The sequence below is a fragment of the Protomyctophum bolini genome, assembly GCF_963924005.1.
Source record: "Protomyctophum bolini genome assembly, chromosome: 4".
NCBI lineage: Eukaryota > Metazoa > Chordata > Actinopteri > Myctophiformes > Myctophidae > Protomyctophum > Protomyctophum bolini.
In genome coordinates this window covers 35,140,556-35,164,711 of record NC_137865.1, presented here as the reverse complement: position 1 = coordinate 35,164,711, position 24,156 = coordinate 35,140,556, and the positions used below count along the sequence as shown (strand labels likewise).

At 43.6% G+C, this 24,156-nt stretch overlaps 1 protein-coding gene across 1 annotated transcript; it reads left to right on the top strand.

Moving 5' to 3' along the window:
- Positions 1-7,276: 7,276 nt before the first annotated feature.
- On the top strand, positions 7,277-22,559 carry LOC308313953 (LIM domain only protein 3-like). Its single transcript, XM_080761294.1, has 4 exons — positions 7,277-7,817; positions 9,046-9,262; positions 13,299-13,424; positions 19,948-22,559. Exons 1-4 carry the CDS (start codon positions 7,796-7,798, stop codon positions 20,051-20,053), a joined length of 471 nt encoding a protein of 156 aa, XP_080617420.1. The 5' UTR covers positions 7,277-7,795; the 3' UTR covers positions 20,054-22,559.
- The last annotated feature ends 1,597 nt before the right edge of the window (positions 22,560-24,156 follow it).

Sequence of the window (24,156 nt, the reverse complement as noted above, 5' to 3'; positions counted from 1 at the left end):
ATTTCTCGACTGTTTTGGACACTGGGAAGCTCGCCGGAACTGGGCTGGCCCCCTGGGTCTGGATGTTCCAGGGACCGCCGCACACTACAGTACACTACAATACAGTATAGTACAGAGTATCAACAGTACAGAGCACAGTACAGTACAGTACAGTAACTATAACAATAAATGTATAGTTGCACCACTCAGTTCACACATGTATGATTTTAAATGCTCTTCAATATACCTGTTATGTATAGTTTTTAGCAAATGTTGGACCCACTAAAGTACAGTATAAGTAACCTTAAAACACCCTGAACAAATTTAACTTTTGTTAGTTTGTTGTGTCCTTTAAACCCTTTTCTAAAAACGGCAAGCTTGCAGCCAGGGAAAGTGTGAAATGAAAGCCTGGGTATAGAGCCTTTTTTACAGTCTATGGTATAGACTGAGGCTAGGGTGTACAAAACAGGGATAGTTTAGCCTGGATCCAGCACAAAGATCCCACCCACTCTCTGAGTGGACTGCATCTCAAGCTACAGTCTGATAATCAGGCTAGGGATAGTTCCCATTTGTAACCACTAGATGGCATTAGACTTCTGTTACCACTTGCTTGCTGCAAACAGCATGCTCTAGAAGGGAGGTACATTTATAGTGCCCATGAGTGGAAATCAATCTGCTTAGCCTTGCAGTTATAGTGTCCCACCAAAGTATACTAAACTTATACATACAGCATAGCCTACTTACAGCATCAACTACGTACGGTTATGCAATATAAGCAGTTTATGGAATCAGTCAAAATTGACATTAATAATTGCAGTGGGCCATCTCTATAGCAATAATATAGGCTATAGCTTATGTTAAACAATTTTAATGAACTCAGCAAGTCAGCAGCAACTTTCCCTTTTCCTCACTCAGACACACAGGCCTTTTCCCCACTCAGACACACATGCCTTTTCCTCACTCAGACACACAGGCCTTTTCCCCACTCAGACACACATGCTTTTTCCTCACTCAGACACACAGGCCTTTTTCTCACTCAGACACACAGGCCTTTTCCTCACTCAGACACACAGGCCTTTTTCTCACTCAGACACACAGGCCTTTTCCCCACTCAGACACACAGGCCTTTTCCTCACTCAGACACACCTCGCACTCATGCAAACACGTGCCGACGCACGCATGCACATGCACACGCGTGCACACATATCTTGACTGGTATATTAAAATCATAGTTTAAATCTCAGGTCTCTGTAAAAGTAACTATTGTGCTGCACCATATATAACATTGACTAAACTTGAACTTGATTCTGTGCGGACTCTTTCTCTCTTCCTCTCCAGCATCTCTCCATTACCCTTCTCTTTTCTCCCTGCTTGTGTTTCTCATTTCCAGGGGCGGAGAGATGGATGACAGCAGAGCCTCCAAGTGTGGCCTCTCAGCTTCAGGTCAGCGATCTTATTCGGCCCTGGCATGGAGGAGGAATTGGTTTTGGCTCAGTTGAAGACAGCCATCCAACAAAGGGGATTGGATGCCGCTGGGACACACAGGGGGAGGGCCAATCAGAGGGGCCATCGATCAGTTCCCCTTAATCTCACAGCTGGTGAGCATAGCGTCCGACACTCTGGAAAAAGTCCACCAGCTAGAGTTGTGCATGAGGACACTGGCTCTCCTCCAGACACTTGAGACTCTGGCGAGAATACAGGAACCTTTTCTCTGAAGCATCTCTGATAAATACTAATAATGTTTCCCGCTAAATCACACGTCCTCCCTTTTCCCTGCTCATCCCTCTCCGGAGCATCAATGTGTGGTGGTAGAGCACAAGTCAAGCACCATTCCCTACAGTAGTGACTCTCCTTAACTCCTAGCTGTGTGTTGTGGTCCCAGAGTACTGCAGTACTTTCATTCTACAGTAGTATAGCAATCTATTCAGGGACTAATTCAGACTATATAATCTCCGTACACCCATGACTGCATGGCATCACACATATCCAATTTAATGATTACGTTTTGCCGATAACATGTCAGTGATAGGCCTGATCACTGACAACAGCGAGATGGCCTATACTGGAGGAGAGGTCAATAACGTGAAACAATGGCAGGAGAATTAACAACCCCTCTACTCAACATCGACAAACCAAAAGGAGCTGATCGTGCATTCCAGAAAGAGGAGAGATGCTCGACCCTGTCTACATCAGAGTCTGCTATGGAGAGATGGTAGACCCCATCTACACCACAGGGTCTGCTACAAAGAGGAGAGATGGTAGACCCTATCTACACCACAGGGTCTGCTACAAAGAGGAGAGATGCTCGACCCTGTCTACACCACAGGGTCTGCTACAAAGAGGAGAGATGCTCGACCCGTCTACATCACAGGGTCTGCATGCTACAGAGAGAGTTTCTTAATGACAACCAAAACACCACCAAAAGACCTCCGCTGGGATGAGCACACCGGACACTTGGTCACCTCAGGCAACTTCATGGCATGGGGCCCAAGATCCTATGGAGTACTTCTACAGAAGCACCCACTGAGAGCATCCTGACTGGGTGCATCACTGCCTGGCATGGCTGCAACTGCACTGCCCCGTAGAGCAGAGGTTCCCAACCACTAGTACTTGTACCACTGGTGGTACTTGAACCTCTTGTGGTACACAGAGAAGTCGCCCAAAAAAGGAGAAAAAAGACAAAGGTGGAATGAACTATTTATATTACTACAGGTAGTTCTTCTGACTAAGCAATTGGTTGAAATAGAGGCTATCCAGCCGTGCTGAAATGAGCATGACAGCACACCTAGCCGTTAATAGAAGATTAGAGAATGGATTAATCATGTTAGAAATATCATCAGTTGTGCTGATTAGTGGCTTAGGAATGGAACAAAAAGGGCAGGTATACGCTCCTGTATTTTAACTAACTAAATAAATAATACATGTCATTTATTATGGTGGTACTTGGAGAGCCAAACATTTTCAGTATAAAAAGGTGCGGATATAAAAAGGTGTGGATATTCCTTCTTCTTTGTATCTTCATGAATCTGCACCCAGCTATATAAGACTACTCCTCAAGACTCTCCCTGAGTAGAGAGCGCTTCGATCGGTTTCTGATCCTGGATTATCATCAAGGACCATATGATCATCAAGGATCTATGATCCACCCCAACCATGGGAAGCATCTGATCCACCCCAACCATGGGAAGCGCTACTGCAGCCTCATAGCCCAGACATGCAGCTTTTTCCACCAGGCAATTAGGCTTGTAAACAATACAATACACACAAAGGCTTGTTGCCTAGGCCTCACTCACACACTTGTGTCCTGTGTCTTCTGTGTGTCATGGTCGCCTCAATGCATTTCCAATGGGAGTCACATGGTTTCATGACACAACCTTGTTGCATGGCTGTCTTCTGCCCTCCCCCCTCCATGCAACAAAGTGTTGTCTTCAAACCATGTGACTCCCATTGGAAATGCATTGACACACACACACACACACACACACACACACACACACACACACACACACACACACTGCACTTTGGCGATCAGTGTGTGCGGCCACTCTTTTGTCTTCTTAATAAAATGCCACCATTTTTGGGCTTTTTTCTGCCTATTGATAGGATGAAAGTAATCTGACAGGAAATGGGGAGAGAGATGGCGGGGGAAGACATGTGGCAAAGGCCGCCGCGATCGGGAGTCGAACCCGCGGCTCAGCAGCCTAGGTGCCCAGACAGTTGAGCTAACCGCCCAGGAAAATGCCACCATTTGTCTGTGTCTCAAAGGTCTAGGAGGGCATTCTGGGCAAAAAGTACCGTTTATACGTGTGGTGGGGGGCTCAGAGTGCATCCACTAAGGAAAGTAGGCTTTCTAATAACACAACCCGCCTTTGTTTTGGTGAGTAGCAAAAACATTATTTTTAAATACGCTAAAGAGGAGAGGCTGGTCTGAGTTCCATGTGAGATTTAAAAGCGAAAGTAGCATAGCCAATGCAGGGCAGAATCATAGAAACTCCTCTGACCCAAACTGCAAAGGCATCGTGACTGATAAACAAGCCTTTAGTTTACACTGAACAAAAACACCATCCAAATGTCTTCCTGCTCCTTTCACCAAGTACGTGACAACCAGGCACTGCAGGCAGCAACAGCAGATGGCCCAAAAAGGGTTCCTATTTCCCCAGACTGCTAATTAGAGCCGTAGCAGCCATCTACCCCCACTCACCTTTAATGTCAACGAGAAAACTCCCTTTTAGCGCAATTAGCCTAATGGACCCTGGCTGTGAATAGTGTGTTACTACGTTCATTCCAGGCTGTATTTGGCATTGATGTAGCAAGGCCTATATGTCAAAATAAAGACAATATGTCACTAATGCACTGTTCTCCCTCACTACAGGCACTGAGAGAGAGGCTGCAACAATGGTTACCTAACAAAGCTATTTAATTAGACGCATTCATAATTGAAGTAATTAGCTCCCATGTGTCTCACAAATGGACGGCAAAACCCGGAGCCGTATCCACTGATTAATTAGTGTATTGATCGTTAGCTGTCTTGACGTCCCAACGATCGGATGAGAGGGAGGATAATGAGGGTGTAGGCTGTCAATAGGGCTGGTTAATTAGTGTGACCCGAACTAGAGGCCATGCTGGAACAGTTGTTTGTGCCTGGCTCTAATGAGCAGGATTTAGGCTTGATGATCTGTTTGGGAGAGGAAGGAGATGGCCCTGGTTTTCAACACAGTGGACAATGAGCTATAATATAGCTCCTTGTCCACTGTGTTGAAGCTATATGGTCGAGTCTGACTCTGACATATCGATATTGCTGACTAGAATAGAATAGAATATGGTAGAACTGTATAGGCCTGTTTGTCTACTTCAAAAGACCACTAAAACAAACATAGAAATGAACAGTACAAACATAAAAATAACATATGCAAAATTATGCATGCACACTCACAGAATTTGTGAATGGAGGATGGTGCTAAACAGACATCAGGTTAATGGTAATTGCTTAAGGGGGTATCAGGGATATCAAATCTATCTCTATTTTCTTCTTTTTCCATCTCTCTCTCTCTCACACACACACACACACACACACACACACACACACACACACACACACACACACACGTGAAGTACAGTATAGACTTGAACGTCTGGTGAAGTACAGACATTAGTATAGTACAGTACTTACAGTACAGTATACTGTATGCAGTTTAGACTTGAACCCACCGTGAGGCAACCCAGGCCAGAGGAGAGCGAGCCGTCATAGGCGAGGGAGTGGCCGCGCCACATGGTGCGAAGTCCGCCTCTGCTGACTCAGCCCCGTTCATTGGAGTTGCATATCAATAGGCAGAGGAGGGTAAAGCATCCGTCTTCGTCAACCTACAACGCCACAGGACCCGTCAACGTCAAACAGGGGCTGATATAGAGCGTCGCAGTCCCGCCCCCTGTCATGGCGACACCAGGCCTAGGAAATGATTCCCAAAGCATTTTTCCCTATAGACATTTCAAAAAGTATTTATTTAAACTAAACACGGTTACGCCGCGGACAAAGCCAACTCGAGTCTTGACAAATCATGACAATAAACACAATATTTTGGAACAAACAAATAATTACAAAGAAGAAAAACAACAACAAAAAAAAGTGTTCTAATTCTTTGTTCGGCCCCAAAAAAATGTGTTTGTTGGCATGATTTGTCACGACAAATCGCTTAAAAGGTCTTTAAATAAATACTTTTTGAAAAGTCTATGAGGAAAATGAACAGAGAATCGTTTCCTGGAGCCTGGTAGGGGCGGGGCTGCGACGCTCTATAGAGGGTATGCACATGAATACAGTAAGTGCATACGTTGGTTAGACATACTAACAGTCCGACGCTCCCGACATGCGCTGCCGGTTACAACTAACCCGTGCTGCGGTTTAAAACTCACCGTGGCTCCCAACATGCGCTGCCGGTTACAACTAACCCGTGATGCGGTTTAAAACTCACCGTGGCTCCCAACATGCGTGGCAGGTTACAACTAACCCGTGATGCGGATTAAAACTCACCGTGGCTCCCAACATGCGTGGCAGGTTACAACTAACCCGTGCTGCGGATTAAAACTCACCGTGGCTCCCAACATGCGCTGCCGGTTACAACTAACCCGTGCTGCGGATTAAAACTCACCGTGGCTCCCAACATGCGCTGCCGGTTACAACTAACCCGTGATGCGGATTAAAACTCACCCGTGGCTCCCAACATGCGCTGCCGGTTACAACTAACCCGTGATGCGGTTTAAAACTCACCGTGGCTCCCGACATGCGTGGCAGGTTACAACTAACCCGTGCTGCGGATTAAAACTCACCGTGGCTCCCGACATGCGCTGCCGGTTACAACTAACCCGTGCTGCGGATTCAAACTCACCGTGGCTCCCGACATGCGTGGCAGGTTACAACTAACCCGTGATGCGGTTTAAAACTCACCCGTGGCTCCCGACATGCGTGGCAGGTTACAACTAACCCGTGATGCGGTTTAAAACTCACCCGTGGCTCCCGACATGCGTGGCAGGTTACAAACAACTAACCTGTGTTGAGGGTTAAAACTCACCCGTGGCTCCCGAGTCGTCCCGACATGCGCTGCCGGTTACAATTAACTAACCCATGCTGCGGGTTACAACTCACCCGTGGCTCCCGGCATGCGTGGCAGGTTACAACTAACCCGTGGCAGGTTAAGACTAACCCCTGGCTTCCTGCAGGTTAGGTTTAGGGTTGGGTTTTGTTTTGAGTATAGGGTGTCGGACTCATGACTAATAGTATGTCGGACCAAACACACCAGTCAAAGTGAGTGGCAACGTTTTACCGTTGTTTAATGCAATCATATAGGACTTCTAGTGTCTCTCCTCCCACACAGTTGTAGAATTACTATTGTGCCCCCCGCCCCACCTGGGTCTTAGATCTTTTTCAATAGGGGTCCCTCTTCTCACACACGCACGCACACACACACACACACACACACGCGCGCGCGCACACGGAGCGAGAGGGGGGGGCGGGGGCACGCACAATAGCAATGCATCTGATCTGTTCGGTTGAAAAAGAAAACTATAGAGCGCCCTGGAGATAATTGGTGTCCTTGGACTTCAATATAAGCTCATTGTAAACCACCTCAGGCTCTGGGCTGTCCTGTCCTGACTCCTGGTGTGGTGCGACTGTGTATTGAATAATTGATTTAAAGAGGGGTGGGGGGGGGGGACTATCAGATCTAAGCATAATGACTTCATATAATTAGCATTGGGCAGCTATTGGACTGACTGTGGGAGTTTTTTTTACATGGGCTAGCTAGAGTGAAACCGGGTTGTCGAGCGAGAGGGAAATAAAGGCACCGAGAGAGGATTGAGATTGTTTGAAGTGTTTAAAGCTTATAAGAGAGATTAAACACCAGTGGTTACCTCGGTTCGCCATCGACTGCAAGATAATGCTGGAGTCTCTCTCTCTCTCTTGAGGACATTCATTCTTCCAACCGAGCTGACATGGAGAGGAGGGAGCAGCCGCAGTTCTTCTGATCTAATCGGTGCTTTCACTACTCGCATCCAGGCATCCTTATTAGGTTTTTACGCGCACGTTTTTTTCCTTCTTTTTTCCACTCCGTCCGGACTGGAGTCCACGACCAATCGACCATGATGACCGTTTTGCGTTTTCCTCGATTTGTTCCGAGATGATAGGCCTAATAACGCGCTTTGCTGAAGTTTGATAGGCTACTGAAAACTGTCAAGATCATACCGTAAATCCCTGACTGACTGACTGACTGCAGAGAAAGCGATTTCTTTTCTAGCAGGAATTGCTGTCAATTAATATATAAAAACTATGGTTTTGGACAAGGAAGCCAGTGAGTGTAATTTTTTTTATTATCATTCCTGCACTTCAATGATTCTGTTGAGAAGTTAACTTTGGGTTTACCTATCACTTCATTAAGTGAGGGCCACCTGCAAAGCAAAATTGCTTCAGAGATAGCTAGGCATAGCAGCTACAAATATAGTTTTACTTAGAACATAGCCTGCCTGTTATTATTGTGTATAGGTTAACAACCATAGCCTATAGTGATTTAATGTTATTGTGTATCAACAACCTTAGATTTAATGCAGTTGTTTTGACAATATTTGTAGCTTCATTTTCATCATAGGCTACTGCTGCTTTCATTGTGTCATTTGTAATTGGTCTATAACTATAATTCTGTATCTGTCTGCCTGCCTCATCTCTGACTCTCCTCCGCATTCTTCTTTTCTGATAGGCTACTCCAGTGGTTCTCAATTAAAGTGGGGTCCGGACCCCCAGGGGTCCTTGACCTTGAGGGAGTTCCAGGGGGTCCCCACTCCCCAGCTAAATGATAGTTAGGAACCAAATGGACCCTTATGGGACTGTAACTCTGAAAGTTTATACAAATGGAACCAAATGGACCCTAGCTAGCTGCAGGTAAAACATTTTTGTCAAACTGGGGTCCTTGGAATTAAAATGGTTGAGAATCACTGCTAGAGAGCCATAAAGATCTTCTCTTATGGAAGTTATGGGGGTCCCTTGCAAATCTTTTCAAATGGGGGTCTGCGGGCTAATAAATGTAAATTTGGGGGTCCTTGATATGAAAGCGTTTGAGAACCACTGGACTACTCTACCTGTTTCTGTCTTGCTGCACAGAAAGACACCTGCCGGCAAGAGTCTTTCTGTGTCTGTGTTTGTCTTTCTACTCATGTGTCTGACTCATATGTCTCTGTCTTGCTGTCAGGTGTCTCTCGTGTCTATGTTTGTCTTTCTACTCACGTCTGTCATGTGTTACTCATATCTGTCTCATATGTCTTGCTGTCAGGTGTCTCTCGGTGTCTATGTTTGTCTTTCTACTCATGTCTGTCATGTGTTACTCATATCTGTCTCATATGTCTTGCTGTCAGGTGTCTCTCGGTGTCTATGTTTGTCTTTCTACTCATGTCTGACATGTCTTACTCATATCTGTCTCATATGTCTTGCTGTCAGGTGTCTCTCTGTGTCTACGTTTGTCTTGTTTCTACTCACGTCTGTCATGTGTTACTCATGTCTGTCTCATATGTCTCCGTTTTGCTGTCTAGGTGTCTCTCTGGTGTCCCTCCAGTCCAGGGAGAAGCCGAGAGGCTGCGCCGGGTGCAACGGGAGGATCCGGGACCGCTTCCTGCTGCAGGCTCTGGACAGGTACTGGCACGAGGACTGTCTGAAATGTGCCTGCTGTGACTGTCGCCTGGGCCAGACGCCGGGCTCCACCCTCTACACCCGCGCCAACCTCATTCTCTGTCGCAGGGATTACCTGAGGTAAAGTCATGATGACCTGAGGTCCCCCGAGGTCATGCTTCCACAGGCATGTGTTTGAGTATAGAGTATTGAAATGTCTGACAGTAATTAATCCTTATATTCTGGTATGCTGTTCAGTGCCATGGTCACAATCAATTACATCTTAACCCATTTAAGACCTCATGAGGCAGATTTTAAATCAGTAGTTCTCACTTTCCAAGTTTTTGAGGGGTGCTAGCCTCTCCTATATGCCTTTTGTCACAACTTTTTGTCACATTTGCCATTGACAATGAAAGGAGAATTTACGTCATATGTGTCTGAACAAATCGTCTTTTTGTGTCAACACAAACATTAAATGCCATTGACAATGAAAGTATAAATATTTACTGCATGTTCATTATTTCATATTTGTAGATGACATATTTAAATACAACCACCTGGATTTCCAACATCTACTGCTGATTTACTGCTCGTCCAAAAGGGAAGCCTGCGTGGCCATGATGGGAGATGTTTAGGTTTCTGTTCTCCATGGCAGGGTTACTCTGCTACACACTCACCCCCCTTTGCCCTCCCTCCAGTAGGAAACCCGATCCAGATGAGTCCCCAATGTTCTCAACCACCTGGATTTAAACCTGGGTCACCCTCATGGGGGGGGGGGGGGGGCCGAGGCTAGTCCAAAAGGAGAATCACCCCTTGGCCAAGGAAGATAGTATAGGCTGGGATCAGTTTACTGCAGGCTGCACAGTTCCCTGTCACCCCAAAGAGCTTCTGGTCTTCAGGAAGGACTACTGACTGCTACATAGGTTTTAGAGCTTTTCATAAAGGACTAGTGAACTGAAGATTGGCAATTATACTTATATATTAATAGTCACAGTGAGTCTTTTCAGATGTGGGTCCCTGGCCAAACATGTCAATTTTGGCATTGAGCGGTTGAGGGTGGCCCACACACCACTAAGGGCACCAACCCATCTATTACTTGAGCTGGATAATTGAGATCATTTTCAAAACTGTGCATATTGGTAGACTACATTAACAGCCCTAGTTATTTCAAATGGAACCAAACGGGTCCGTTTGAGGTTCCATTTGAACACTCCATGTTACAGACCTGTTATTCAGGGCTATCTATTCATGTGTTTCTGGAATTTTTATTGTCCACTCATTTTGTATGTCCATACGTGGCAAAACAAAATTATATTGACAGAAATGTCCACCACAAGCCAACATGGCGATGACCCCTGAGCATTGCATGAACTGTGTCAGTCTGCAATGAGATCAGTCATGCTAATAAACTGCTGAAGGAGTCCACTGAATGGGATATGATAATGGAATCTTTCATTATACAGTCAGTGTTACAGTCCCAAGTGTTTCCCAGAGCCTGATCGATGCCACATTTGTGCGTCCGATCCAGATCTTTGACCCATTTGTTTTGTGTTTTTTTAAAGAGCTGGAGAGATGGTGAGACCCCAGTTACCAAAGAAACACTGTATACTTATTAGCAATTATAGCAATAATGTATATCAATATAGAGATTTAACTTCATAAGCATAAACATATTGTTTTAACCAAACAAATATCAATTAGAGCAGCTTTACTTATAAAACGAACAATCCAAAAAGGTAATATAAAATGTACATAAACAACTAATCATTCTATTATTTAACCACTAAAAGGGCTTTTCTCTTCGGAGATGAGTAAGGCTGGGACCTTAAGCACTATGGCACGTGCACTTGAATATTTTCTATTTTTGCAAAATAAACATTTTAAAGGTTAAAAACCGGGACACATTTGGCTGCATAATTAATTGCCAAGACCGATGTAGTCAAATAAGGGCCGAAATATCGTCCAAAGCGATATATCGGTCAGGCTCTATGTGCTTCCCAGGAGTAAAGACGGATTGGCGTCAGGTCTGTGGGAGAACTCCTGATATCTCCGCCACATTGCTGAGCTCATGTGTTAGTCTCGTGTAGGATCCAGCTGGATTTGGTTGGGGCTAAGTCTCTCATTAGCCGCGCTGCTCTTATACAGACCAAAACCCCTTTTGACAGTTAAATTGGCTAGATTGCCTCCTGTTTTCCTCATCATTGCAACGGCGCAGGCCAAAACCCCTTTGAAGACCGGGATTAAAACCATGTGATTTCTTTTAATTGGACCATTAGTAGAGAATTAGCATCAAGCTTCGTACCCTCGTTAAGGAGGGGGGGGGCGGACCCTCACCAGGTGCCTACCGAAGGACTAAGGCTCCTCGTTAGATCAGAACATTCTGTTAATTAGAGCCTTGCTTTTGTTCTCTCACTGGCCACTTGAACGTCTGGGTTTCCGAGGCTACTTGTTCCATGACATTTTCATTTGTCTTCTGAAGTTCTCTCAGCGAGCCGTCTTGTTCGAGACATCACTGCCTCCATCTGGGGATGTACTTCCTCTTTAATGGCTCTTCCAAGACCTTTTCTCTCCAGGTGGATGGAGAGAAACACGTTGCTCACCCTGGTTCATGTTCATTAGACCAGCAGCCAAAGAGTATTAGCGAATTCTCTGCAGCGATTGTTTTAATCTGCTTGGGCCCGCCAGATGAGTGGCATTACTGCCGTAAAGACCATCTGGATTTTGTCACAGGTTGTCAATGACAGGCATGCTACATTTATTTCCCTGATTGGCTAAACTAAACTCTAGTGCTGATTTTGTCCCACGTGTCAAACTTGAATTACGTAGAGTAGAGTAGAACAAAGACTTTAAAGTTATTTGCAGAAATAGTTTAAAACACTCAGAAACAAGGACCTGCTGTTTTGAGTAGCATTTCCATTAGTTCTCACTTAATTATTACTCAAATCCACATACTAATACAGATCCTCACTCATGCCTTTCATCTCTCCCTCTATGCTTCTTCCATCTTTCTTTCTTTCTTTCTTTCTTTCTGTACTTCCTTCTGTTTTTCTTTACAAGCTTTGATCTCCCTGTCATCTCTTCTGTCTCCCCCACTTGTCTTCTCTCTTTATTGCTTTCCTTCTCTATCCCTCCTTTCTTCTTTCTCTTTTTAATCTAACTTTCACTGTGTCGTCTTCCATGCTCTCCTTCCTGTGCTCTGCTCTGCCTCTGCCTCTGCAGGTTGTTTGGGTGACAGGGAAGCGTGAATCTATTCTACGTCCGAGCAAAGACATGGTAACACCCCGCCGGCCTCTGATTGGTCTACCGACACTGCCCGAGGTGGATAGTTTGGTGAAAATGACGCAAGGTTACTCCGTGGTCGGAAATAATGTAGCTTTAAGTTGTATTATTAAGTACGGTATAATACGAGGGACAGAAAATGACAGCTTGGGACGCACGACAGATGATGCTCCAGAATGGAGCCTTGTAACTTGTAACTTTTATTTTTGTAGAAGAGGTAAACTAATATTGTTTATGCTGTTTGCTTTGATTAAATAATTGATTCAACATGTACGTTCTGTGTTCTAAATAAAGTGTTTGTTTTGATTATCGTGTATGAATCTAATTATAGTAAACTAATACTATTATACTAAAAAGGGAAAAGAGTTATTTTTCAAGTTTACACATGTATGCAAATAAATTACAGTAATCAGTGTTGCAGATCAAACAGCAGTGACATTAAGAACTTTGTGCAAAATGTATCAGGTCATACAGACCATACAGACCGAGGTTACTACGGCATAAACAATATTAGTTTTTCTCTTCTACAAAAATAGAAGTTACTGTCATGCGTGCCAAGCTGTCATTGGCTTGTATTATATGGTACTTGTATTATTCCACCATGGAGTAACCTCGCGTAAGACTATCCAGCATAACAGCATAACACCTCGGAGGAAAGTCTGGTAAGGCCGGCAGTGTCGGTAGGCCAATCAGAGCCTGGCGGGGCGTTACCATGTCTATGCTCAGTGTCGGTAGGCCAATCAGAGGCTGGCGGGGCGTTACCATGTCTATGCTCAGTGTCGGTAGGCCAATCAGAGCCTGGCGGGGCGTTACCATGTCTATGCTCGGACGTAGAATAGATTCACACGACAGGGAACTGTGCAGCCTGCAGTAATGCTCTCCTTCCTGTCCTCTGCAGGCTCTTTGGGGTGACAGGGAACTGTGCAGCCTGCAGTAAACTGATCCCAGCCTTTGAGATGGTGATGAGAGCCAGAGACAACGTCTACCATTTAGACTGCTTCGCTTGTCAGCTCTGCCGCCAGAGGTAAGAATGGGGAAAGGCCGGGGGGAGGGGGCAATTAGGCTGAGGGATCAAATTCAGTTGAGTTATCTGGAAGGTATACACTACTACACCTGCACCAGCAGGCTTGCTTGGTTCCCCCCCAAAATAAGCCTGTGTGCTGTATGGACCCTAAACAGCGCTGGAGAGGGGGTCATTTGGGTCTGGCGTGGTCGAACCAAAACCTTTAAGCGTTCTCACGGAAGACAGTTGACTGTCACAACATAACGTTATATCATTGACCTAAATGGCGTTATATCAACAATGATGATAGTATGATTTAAAAAAAACATGTTGAAAACTTTAGTTAAACATGCAGAGTGGTGCATTACTTCACCTGGGTAACATCATCTTCTGATACTTGACTGTTTTGGCATGAAATAATAATCCTGTACCATCACAGTGCGTAGTGTTTTGTTTCATTAGCGCAATCGTGACAAAATAGGCTGCAGCTGTTATTATTACTGCTGCTGCCCGCAGAGCACACATGAATGGTAAAGATACCAAGGATTGGACAGTGAGGGATTTTGTGCAGTCAAGATGTGTCGTCCTCACCCCGCACAATCAGAAGCACGGTAAGCACCAAAGGTTTTCAAAGAGATATCACGGAGCCCGCCAGAAACGAGGAACACGGAGGGTTAAATTAGTACCCTAGCCCGCCACACGAGATTCTCGGGTTCCAGGGCTTGTATTCTTTAATCCATGTTTTATATTATTATATATCGTTAGCCACCGAAAGCTAACACGTCAACATCAAGGAGGACAGTGGCCGCGGCAAAATTGCATACCTACTGACCGTGATCATATGGTGACAGAAAAATGGAAATTGGAAGTACGCAATAAACTACAATTTCTACATGTAGGATCTACATTTACACCAGTGCTTGTACTGTAGATCGGATATTTTCGTTGCAAGACACCGCTGCGCGGAATATGCAGCCTATAAATCAGGCATCACATTACAGTACCAAAACACTACACAACACACTACCTCCTCCTTGGTAGTCCATCGTTGTCGAAGATGACGTAGCTTCATTGTGGGTTTGGCAGTGGTCATTGTTGCTGGCGACGATGCCACTGTAGATGACTATGAAGCCCGATACTGGTGCCACATACCATGCCACAGTGTGGACATGTGAGGCTTGGATCAGGAGGCTGAGGTGGTACTGGAACAGTACAATACAACACACTACAAACATTACACATTACACATTTACAGTACCAAGACACTACACAAAGAGGGATGTGCAAGAACATTAGTGGAGAGCAGACTATAATTATCACTCTACAAATGTGCATTCAGCTTTCAATCACTATGCATTCAGGCAGCATGGCACAGCATGGCCGCAGCTAAAGGAAGCATCATGGCATGTGTTTCTAACTTTCTATCACTATGCATTCAGACAGCATGGCCGCAGCTAAAGGAATTAAGCATCATGGCATGTGTCCAGCGGTGAAGTTGCTCACTGTGTCATGACGCATAGCTGTACTGACCAGGATGAAATAGGTTAGTGCTGCCGTAACGCCCTGAGGCTGAGAGGTTTCGTGGTATGCAGACTGGATTTTGACCAGTGTTGATGTTGACAGCAAATTTAGATTTTTAGTTTTAGTCATAGTCTCTTGAATAGTTTGTCACATTTTAGTCACCTGGAATGTTTTAGTGTTTAGTTTTAGTCGACTAAAAGATTTTAGTTACTAAAATGTATTTTGGCGGGCCTTAATGCCGTCGTAATGACAGATTTTACACTTGCTGAAAATAGCAGATCTACAAGCTCAAAACGCGTCAGGCTCACAGCACGACACGTGAGCTTGTACATTGTCTATTTTCAGCTAATTTTACACTTGTGACCAAGTGTAAAATGACTTATGGATCTCTTGTCCATTGGTCAATTCCTAACATTTTAGTCTAGTTTTTATTTGTTGATGAAATTGACAATATATTCTGTCTTAGTTTATGTCATCATAGCTTAGTTTTCATGAAAAAAGTGAAAAAAGTCGACGAACAATCTTTGTCATAGTATTAATCGACAAAATCAACACTGGTTTTGACCTCCAACGTCAACATAACTGACTAGATGCATGGTTTCATGTAATTTAAAACTTACACTATTTATTTTCTGGCCTCGTGTTTCCAATAAAAGAAAATCAAGAAAGAATTGAGTTAACGATGACACACACCAAGAAAGTGGTCATTGTGAAAGTCTTGATAAACAGGGTGTCAAGCTGGTGTGTAGTGTAGGTCCTTCTTTTATACATTAGTCGAACGTGACTTACACAGCAACATTTAAACGCAGTATAGAAGGCAAATGAACCCTGTGTGAGCACTGCCTTTCATTGAGCCTGTTCGGGGGCATGTAAACTACGGTACACTGGAGTTAGACTCTGACTCCAGTGTACCATAGTTTACACTCTGACTGTCATAGTGGGGTAAAGTGGGATGATATGGGGGCGGCTGGGAGAGAGTTGAAAGCAAGTGCTGCAAATACCACAGAATCAGAATTATGATGGTTTTAAAAGCCTGCAGCCCCATTCAAATTATTATTTTAAGCTGCCAGCCACGTACCTATCCTATCATTATCATGTGTCAAATGGCACATGGAAGGAGGTAAAGATTGAGAAACAAAACTACAACGTTCGTCAGGTCAGTATGCTCTCAAATGGTACATGACAAACTGGTAATGCCTAGTAATTGCGAGTGGGCATGCAGTTTATGCTTTTGGTTAATTTGGGGTCATCCAATGTCGGTAGAGGATTGATATGTCATTGTGATATGACAATGTCGGTTTTTGAAACAGAGCTGTACTGTACATAACAGTATGATTTAAGCCATTTAGACCTGAGGACGCATCTGTGTCACCTTACAGCTTTTAACCACTTTAACCATTATTTAAAACTTTAGCTGTTGAAAAATCTTGAATATATATTCGTTCACAGCAAATGTTTTTAACTCATATCCTTACTTCTGGGGGGGTCTCTGAAACAACATATTTTCAAATTCGGGTCAGGGGCCAATTACATATATAATTTGACATGAATTGTTTGCTTGACTGTGTGTTTGCTTGCATGTTTTTTCCCCCCAACCTGGGCTCCATTTTCCTAGTTGTCTCCAGCATTATGCTGATCAGTTGTGATAAAACGTTTCATGACCTGTTTAACATTCTCCTTTTCACACATCAATATCCGCTTCATGTAGCTGTCAAATACAACCGGGTATTGTAAAACCATACATTACAAAGCCATATTACACACCCTAACCGATAAAGCTATTAAAAACACATTTCAACACAATAACACTACACAGTATAAATCCTCAATTGTAACTCTGAGAGTTAAAGTAACAGTGTGTAACATTCCAAGTAGACCTTCAGCAAACGGAACAAAACAGACCTGTTTTTCAAGTCCCTGAATACATAACTAATTAAGCAAGGCACATGCAATGTAACCCTCTGCCCCATGGTGGAGTCGAGTTGCGTTGCTCAGTAGCCAATGGTAAAAGACTGTGGTTTATTGGGCGGGTCCCAGCTGTGAAGTTATGTGACTGTATAAATGTTAAACAAGGTTTTGTGTAAACGCACGCAGAGCAGGCTTAGCAAATTCTATCCCAGGGTAAACACAGTTTAAATATGATCACCTTCTGGCTAAACCAATCCATGCATTTGCTAATTATTGTGCAAGGGTTATGTTCCGTCCCATCCTGTCTGTCCGTTTCGTTTGACTGACTTTGAGCAGGATATCTACAAAACATAACATTTGATATCTCGTATCGTTTTGCAATGCAAATAATCAGTATTGAATCGTTTTGCAATGCAAATAATCGATTGTATCAATACTAAGCACTTGTGCGTTGTGGGACCCTGACGAAGGCTTGTAGCCAAAACGCGTTGGTCCATTTTGAATGCTCTTTGCCATGCCATAAAATAAAGGCTTTTTCACTTGACTGGAACAGAGTGCCGTGGACCCCTTTTTTATCTTTTCATACTTGTGCGTTGTATTTAGCAATAGCAAAAAGAAGAAAAAGGGAAAAGAGGGGGTTCCTTACTTTTCCATTCGATATTGCTACACTTGGTCTATTGATAAATGTGTGTATTCTCTGTGTTCATGTCAAGGTACAGGTTTGTCCATGTGTGTTCAAATATAATGTCCATGTATTTGCCAGATAATCACTGTTTACCTATTTATATGCATATTAATGCATTTTTCCCTTAAAAGAAAATCTGCACTGTTCACACAGCTTACAGGACAACTTTGACTTAATTTACTATTATTTACTTGCATTTTTGTATTAGTTAGGAGAGAATGAAGAGCCAGAAAAAGCGAGAGACAGAGTGAGCGGAGGACATGGTGGGAGTAAGATTCAAATCCCTGTACTCGTCGTGACTCACACTCGTCAAATATTTACTAAGAAATATTCGACAAAGCAGGTCTCCTAGTTCAGCGACATAACTCACGAATAGAATGACCCAATATGTTATTATAGAATGTGAATACAAGTGTGGATATAATATTTTATCTTGAATCTGGCTCTGCTACATTTTTCTCCCCAGTGGCGTAGTGACCTCATGGTGGGCCCCGGTGCGAGAATATTTTGTAGGCCCCCCACCACCGTCACCATCAATCTCCATATAATCATCAATAAACAACCTGCCCTGACTTGGGCTCAAAAACAAAACTACCACAGCCCGATGTCTCCAAACTATCAAACATTCAAATATAGCATTATACACTAACAAAGCTTGTACAAAGATTATATATTCCACTTCCACAGAATGTCCATAAGCATAACCATCAAGAAAGACACAGCTCATTATATGCCTTACAAAACCACAGCATTAATGAATGGAATGGATGTGGCTGTTACCAGAGTACTCCCTCATTAGAAGGTCACCTTACGGGCCTTGTACTCAGCAAAGTCAGCAAAGCCCTCGCTCTGCAGTTCTCAATAGAAAGCGTAGCCAGTCCACTGAGTCTCTTGTCCCATGCTGCTCCTTAAATAAGTCTTTATCAACTTGAGCTTGGAGAATGAGTGCTCTGCACTCGCTACAGTGACAGGTATGGTGAGATATAACATTAACGCAGTGCAAACATCAGTAAATGATGCTGCCACTATATGTGTCCCTGTCAGGGCTAACTGGCACATGACAGCACAGTCCTTTGCAATTTGCAACTCTAGATTTATTATAATGATATAAAGTGACTTGCCATAAACCATCCATTGACTCCCCATTCCTCCAATTTGCATCTGCTTGTATTAAACGACATTAAACTCACCAACATTGCAGCTGTAGGGAAAGCTTGAATATCCACTTTCAAATTGAAAAGCTTTTGTTTCATAAAAATCCACTGAATCTTTTTCCCACTCAGCTCTGCACTTAGCTTTTCTTCTTTTTTTAGTTCTATCTCACTACTAGAACTTTCTGACTCTGAGGTAGATAAGATTGTTGGCACTGTCAACAGCATCCATTAGTTTTTTCAATGTTGTGGACCGGAGCGTGGTGAAATAGTTGCTAAGATACGATACTGCATAGTGATTGGCTCTGCTGCATGCCTATGAAGAGTACTGACCAATGAGCTGTGCCTAGCGCCTTGCTAGACACCAGGTTCCATGTCTTCCTCCTGTTCCCATAGCTCAGCTAGCTGCCCCTTCTGCTTGTGTGTGTGTGTGTGTGTGTGTGTGTGTGTGTGTATTCACAAAAGCGGCCCGTCAGCTGTTTCTTTTCTTTTTTTCCCTTCCCCTCATGGGCCACAGTGCACAGCACTGGCTGCACTGCCTATTTCTACGCCGCTGGTTCTCCCCGCTAGGCATTAGACAACCATCATTAACCATTAAGAGCAGGGAGATAGATATACAATAAAAAAACCCCATGGGGAGCAGAACTAATAGATTCCACCGGTGGTGCTGGGGTGGCGGTGGGAGCAAACAGTGCATAACAACAAACCAGGAACGCATACACAGAAGGAACTTGGGTGAGCTTAAATAACCCGACCAATTGTCAGCTGATTGCCACGTCAGCATATGACGTTACTTGACGTATGGGACTTGCAGAATGCTGAATACACCCACATAGTAATGCGCATGTGTTTAACCTCTCGTCTCGAGTTATTCTGCCTGAACTAGCTCGCAAGCTAGCTGAGCATGGTAGCTGACCATTCCACCCCAGGAGAAATGTCCATTTAAAGTTTAAATGGACATTTGTAGAATCGGCCTCAGGTCTTAATGGTTTAAATTTTAAACCTGAGGCCGATTCTACAAATGCCTTCTAAACCAGTTCTAAAACGTTTCCGTGCCAAGGAAGGATCCCCAAAATTATATGTATTCGGCCGCAGACCCCCCCCATCTGAAAATGATTTGTGCCAGGGACCCCCAGAGAAACGAAGATTTGTGCTCTCCCGATTTGAATGGGTTAATGACTACAAAGTTGAAGATAAATGCTCTCTTTCACAGTGGGTTGGAATGTTTTACTCTCACAAATGTTACATATTTTACATTTCTCTCTCTTACCCTCTGCAGATTTTGTGTGGGAGACAAGTTCTTCCTCAAGAACAACATGATTCTGTGCCAGCTGGACTACGAAGGAGGCCTGGATGTTAACGGCACAGAGCGACAGCCGCAGTAAAGCAGAGATGTCCTCTTTTTGGTGGCAGGATTTCATGTGACAATGCCGTACAATGCCTCGTTGTCACCTGACTGGCTGGACGATTTGGACTACTGCTATGAATGGAGACAGCAATGGTCATTGTTTCAAGTTTCTCAATGACAAGTTTGGACTCTTGCATCATCTGCATGCCGAGCTCTCGGGATAATGTTTGCTAGTGATCTCTGACTGCTATTCCCGATCGAATGGACCCTTGAATCGATACTACTTACAGTAGAAGATGGACTAAATTCACATGGAGATATTCCCTAAAGATCAAAGCAGTTGACAGGCAGTATTCACAAAGTTTAAGGTGACGCAGAGGACCAGATCGGGAAGAGAAAGTGTTTGTAGTGTTTGTTTTACCAATCTTGGAGTAGTAGTCGTGTGACATTTACCACATAGACAGTTCATATAGGCCAGGGCATAGTAGTGGACGTGATTTGCTGTACCCACTGAAACATCTGCCATTCATTTTTCCCCATAGAGATTTTCAAAAATATTTATATAAATTATTCTAAGCCTAGAACCACCCATCCACGATCCTGGTGACTGATTCATCCATAAAACCTTTTATTCTCTGGGAAAAAAACTAATATTTAATTATATAATATTATACTACATTTAATGAATATCCTTTGTTTAGTATTTTAAATCTTTTCCACAATATCAAAGTCATTCATATCTTTTCATGGTCATGATTCAAAAGGATCCTGGATGGCTTATTTCTAGGCTTAGAATATAAATATTTTTGTAAATCTCTATGGGGAAAAATGAATGGCCGATTTTTCAGTGGTGCCAGAAAACCACGGCCACTGCTATACCCTATAGTTGTTCTCCATCAGTGAGTGGGTCAGGGGGGTCATGAGATGTTCTGCCAGGGTCACAGAGAAACAAGGGCAACCTAGAGGTGTACATGGCTTGTTACGTTGTCGCACAGCACCGCTGCACGCCACAAAATAGTAGATCTACAAGCTCATAACGCAAGCTAAAGCGAGGAACTGAACTTGCTTGAGACGAGCTTTCTAATGATGCCAGTCACGGTTCCAGGGCTGGATTAACACCTCTGGGGCCCCTGAGCACTGAAGCTCGAAGGGCACCCCTGCACATGCATGTGCAAAACTTTGCACGCGCACAATTTTGGCTGTTTTGGGGCATTTTTGGCCGGTTTTATGCCGTTATATTGGCCTATATTCCCGGCCGCCATCTTTTATTCCACCAGAATCACCTCTCCACCTGACCTCACATGGCCACCCACCTTGAACAACAGCCAATCTAGTGCATTGTTGCTGCTTTAAACACTGTTTTGCACTTTTCAGCTGCAATCTCACCAACAATAAAACACAATTTTCTGTAGACACCATTTATTTCATTCTGATTAGTGGGGAAATTTTGTTTTAGGTCCCCCTGGTGCCCAAGGGCCCATATGGTAGATTGAGTCACCTTGAGTCACCTTGTTCTCTGATAAATTCATAATCTGTACAACCAAACTGTGTGTTTGCAAAAAACATAAAACTGTGAAAATACCAAAATACAGGAAGAGGGCAGTGTGTTTCTGCAGGTAAACATTGTTGATTTCGTAGACTAAAACTATGACATGATGATGATATTAAAAAAAAATAATGAATGAGACTAAAACTAAAATCAAAATCTGTTGTCAAAATCAACTGGCTGGTATGTATAGAGGGAAATGATGGCTAAACATTTGTATATTGTTGTGTTATGTAAACAGGTTTAAGTTACATTCTATGGCTTTAATAATAATTAACCTGCTTGACCCTGTCCTGTGCCCACCAAATCGCACCATGTCCCAGATTGAGTTATAGATCAGATGGATGTTTCATGGCCTTGTTTTTTATTTGACAATGATATAGTTTGAGCCGAATGCGACCGAAAATCAAAGCCTGGGTACCGAGGCTAATGATATAGTGACAGACTGACAACACACACGTGCACGCTCTCTCGCACGCACGCACGCACACGCACACACACACACACACACACACACACACACACACACACACACACACACACACACACACACACACACACACACACACACACACACACACACACACCCTCCATTGAAATAGTTTCATAATCAATGTGGGGCTCATAAACAAATACCCGTAAGCTATTTTAATAGAGGAATATTGCCAGACCTATATTTAATATGGTAGACCTTAACTTTGTTGCCAATGCAAAATCCAGATTCCAGTGCAATAGGCCTACCACTTGAGTGCCACAGTATTATTAGAGAATGTACTACAATGACTTTCAAATGCTGTACTGATTGTGTAAACCCACAGATACTTATACTTTGTGCATGGCTCTGGGGCAAACCTCGCCCCTCTGGCAACAAATCAGGAATAAAACAAAGCATCAAACGGTTTGCTAATACTCATATGCCTGCTTTTCAACTCTGGACTCTGGAGACATTACTGAGCCGGTATCTCATGCACTGTTGTAACTTTGTTTTCCCCTTTCATCTCATGAATAAATAAACATGGTATAAAAATGAATGGAATGTGAATAGGCTATTATTATTATATTCACAGTAGACTAGTGGTGGAAAGTAACTAAATACATGTACTTAAGTAGGCTACTGTACTTAAGTACAATTTTGAGGTATTTGTACTTATTTCCAATTTCCAATACTTTTACTTCTGCTCCACTACATTTCAGAGGCAAATATTGTACTTTTACTGCACTCATTCAGTCATTTCTCAACTGTTTTGGACGCGTGGAAGGGGCACACAGTAAATTATATTTGAAAATGTGTTTCTAGTGATGACTTATGATACCTCCCCAGATTATTATACAACACTAAGTACTGCTTAGATGTGTGGTTCATGGCTGGCTGCCCATTAACGCATTGTAATGAAAGACTCATTTATATCTGGGACAGAGAGAAAGCTATCAGATGGGTCTCCAGGAGCAGAGTGGAGAGACCCATTGCCCAGCAGAGCAGAGTGCAGACTTTACGGGTCTTGTCGGATCCACTCGGGCATGCATGCACATAATGATTGACAGACCCGAGATCTGCGGGGGATACGGACGATTCAGACCCTGCTCGAGTGATTATGATAAAACACGTCTCCGGTGGTCCGACCTATGCGGGTCTCGGGTAATTTCAGAAGCGGGGACCCTGGTGAAGAGCTCTAGTGGAGAGCCCCATGGCCCAGCCATAGGGGCCCAGCAGAGCACTGCTGACCTGACCTGTTAATACTTTATTCTGAGTACATTGAGGCATCAGGGGAACTTTGTCGCCATCGAGTGGTGAAACAGACTAACTGCTCTCCTCACATAGGCACTTTCTTTGAACAAGGAAGTAGACGATCAGTGTTGCCATGTCTGCTAATATTAAGTTATTATAAGCGACTTTGGACTTGATTTTCTGTAATGTTGCTTGTAAATAATGGTGTTTGCTGTTTTGGGGGGTTTGTTTCTAAAGTAAAGAAGTGTAGTTATTTATACCAAAGTTCATGTCAAGGACTGCCATATGTATGTGTACATGTATGCGGACGCAGGCCTACATGAAAAGAAATTCTGCCAGGGACCCCCTGGCAGAATTTATATATTTTATATATATATATATATATATATATATATATATATATATATATATATATCTCTAAAATGCACCAAGTCTCTGTATGTATACGTACGTACGTGTGTACGTCTGCAATCCACGTAACTCAATTTTTTTCGCCCCAACAACTTCAAATTCGACACCCCCACACCCCCACAGGGAGTGCAGTGCCTGGTGTCGAGTCCGTCAGATAGTCGGTTGTACAGAACCAGCACAAAAGCCTCTGACATCTGCATAGATTCCACATTTGGGCATGCCTGACAAAGAACTCCAGATATGGGCATAAAAGGGTAGGGTTGGCCAGTTGCAGGCTTTGGGCAGGGCCCAAATTAGCCAATTGATCACACCTGATCACCCATTGATCTCCAAATATGGAGCTGGCCTGTTTCTGACATTACAATGATGTTCTGACATAATTCTGCATCGACTCCACATTTGGGCATGCTTGATAAGGAACACCATATATGGGCATAAAAGGGACACAGACATAATA

Coding starts and splice junctions, on each gene's coding strand:
- LOC308313953 (XM_080761294.1), top strand. CDS start 7,796: ATGGTTTTGGACAAGGAAGCCA. Junction 9,263..13,298: donor TGTCGCAGGGATTACCTGAG/GTAAAGTCATGA, acceptor TGTCCTCTGCAG/GCTCTTTGGGGTGACAGGGA. Junction 13,425..19,947: donor TGTCAGCTCTGCCGCCAGAG/GTAAGAATGGGG, acceptor TACCCTCTGCAG/ATTTTGTGTGGGAGACAAGT.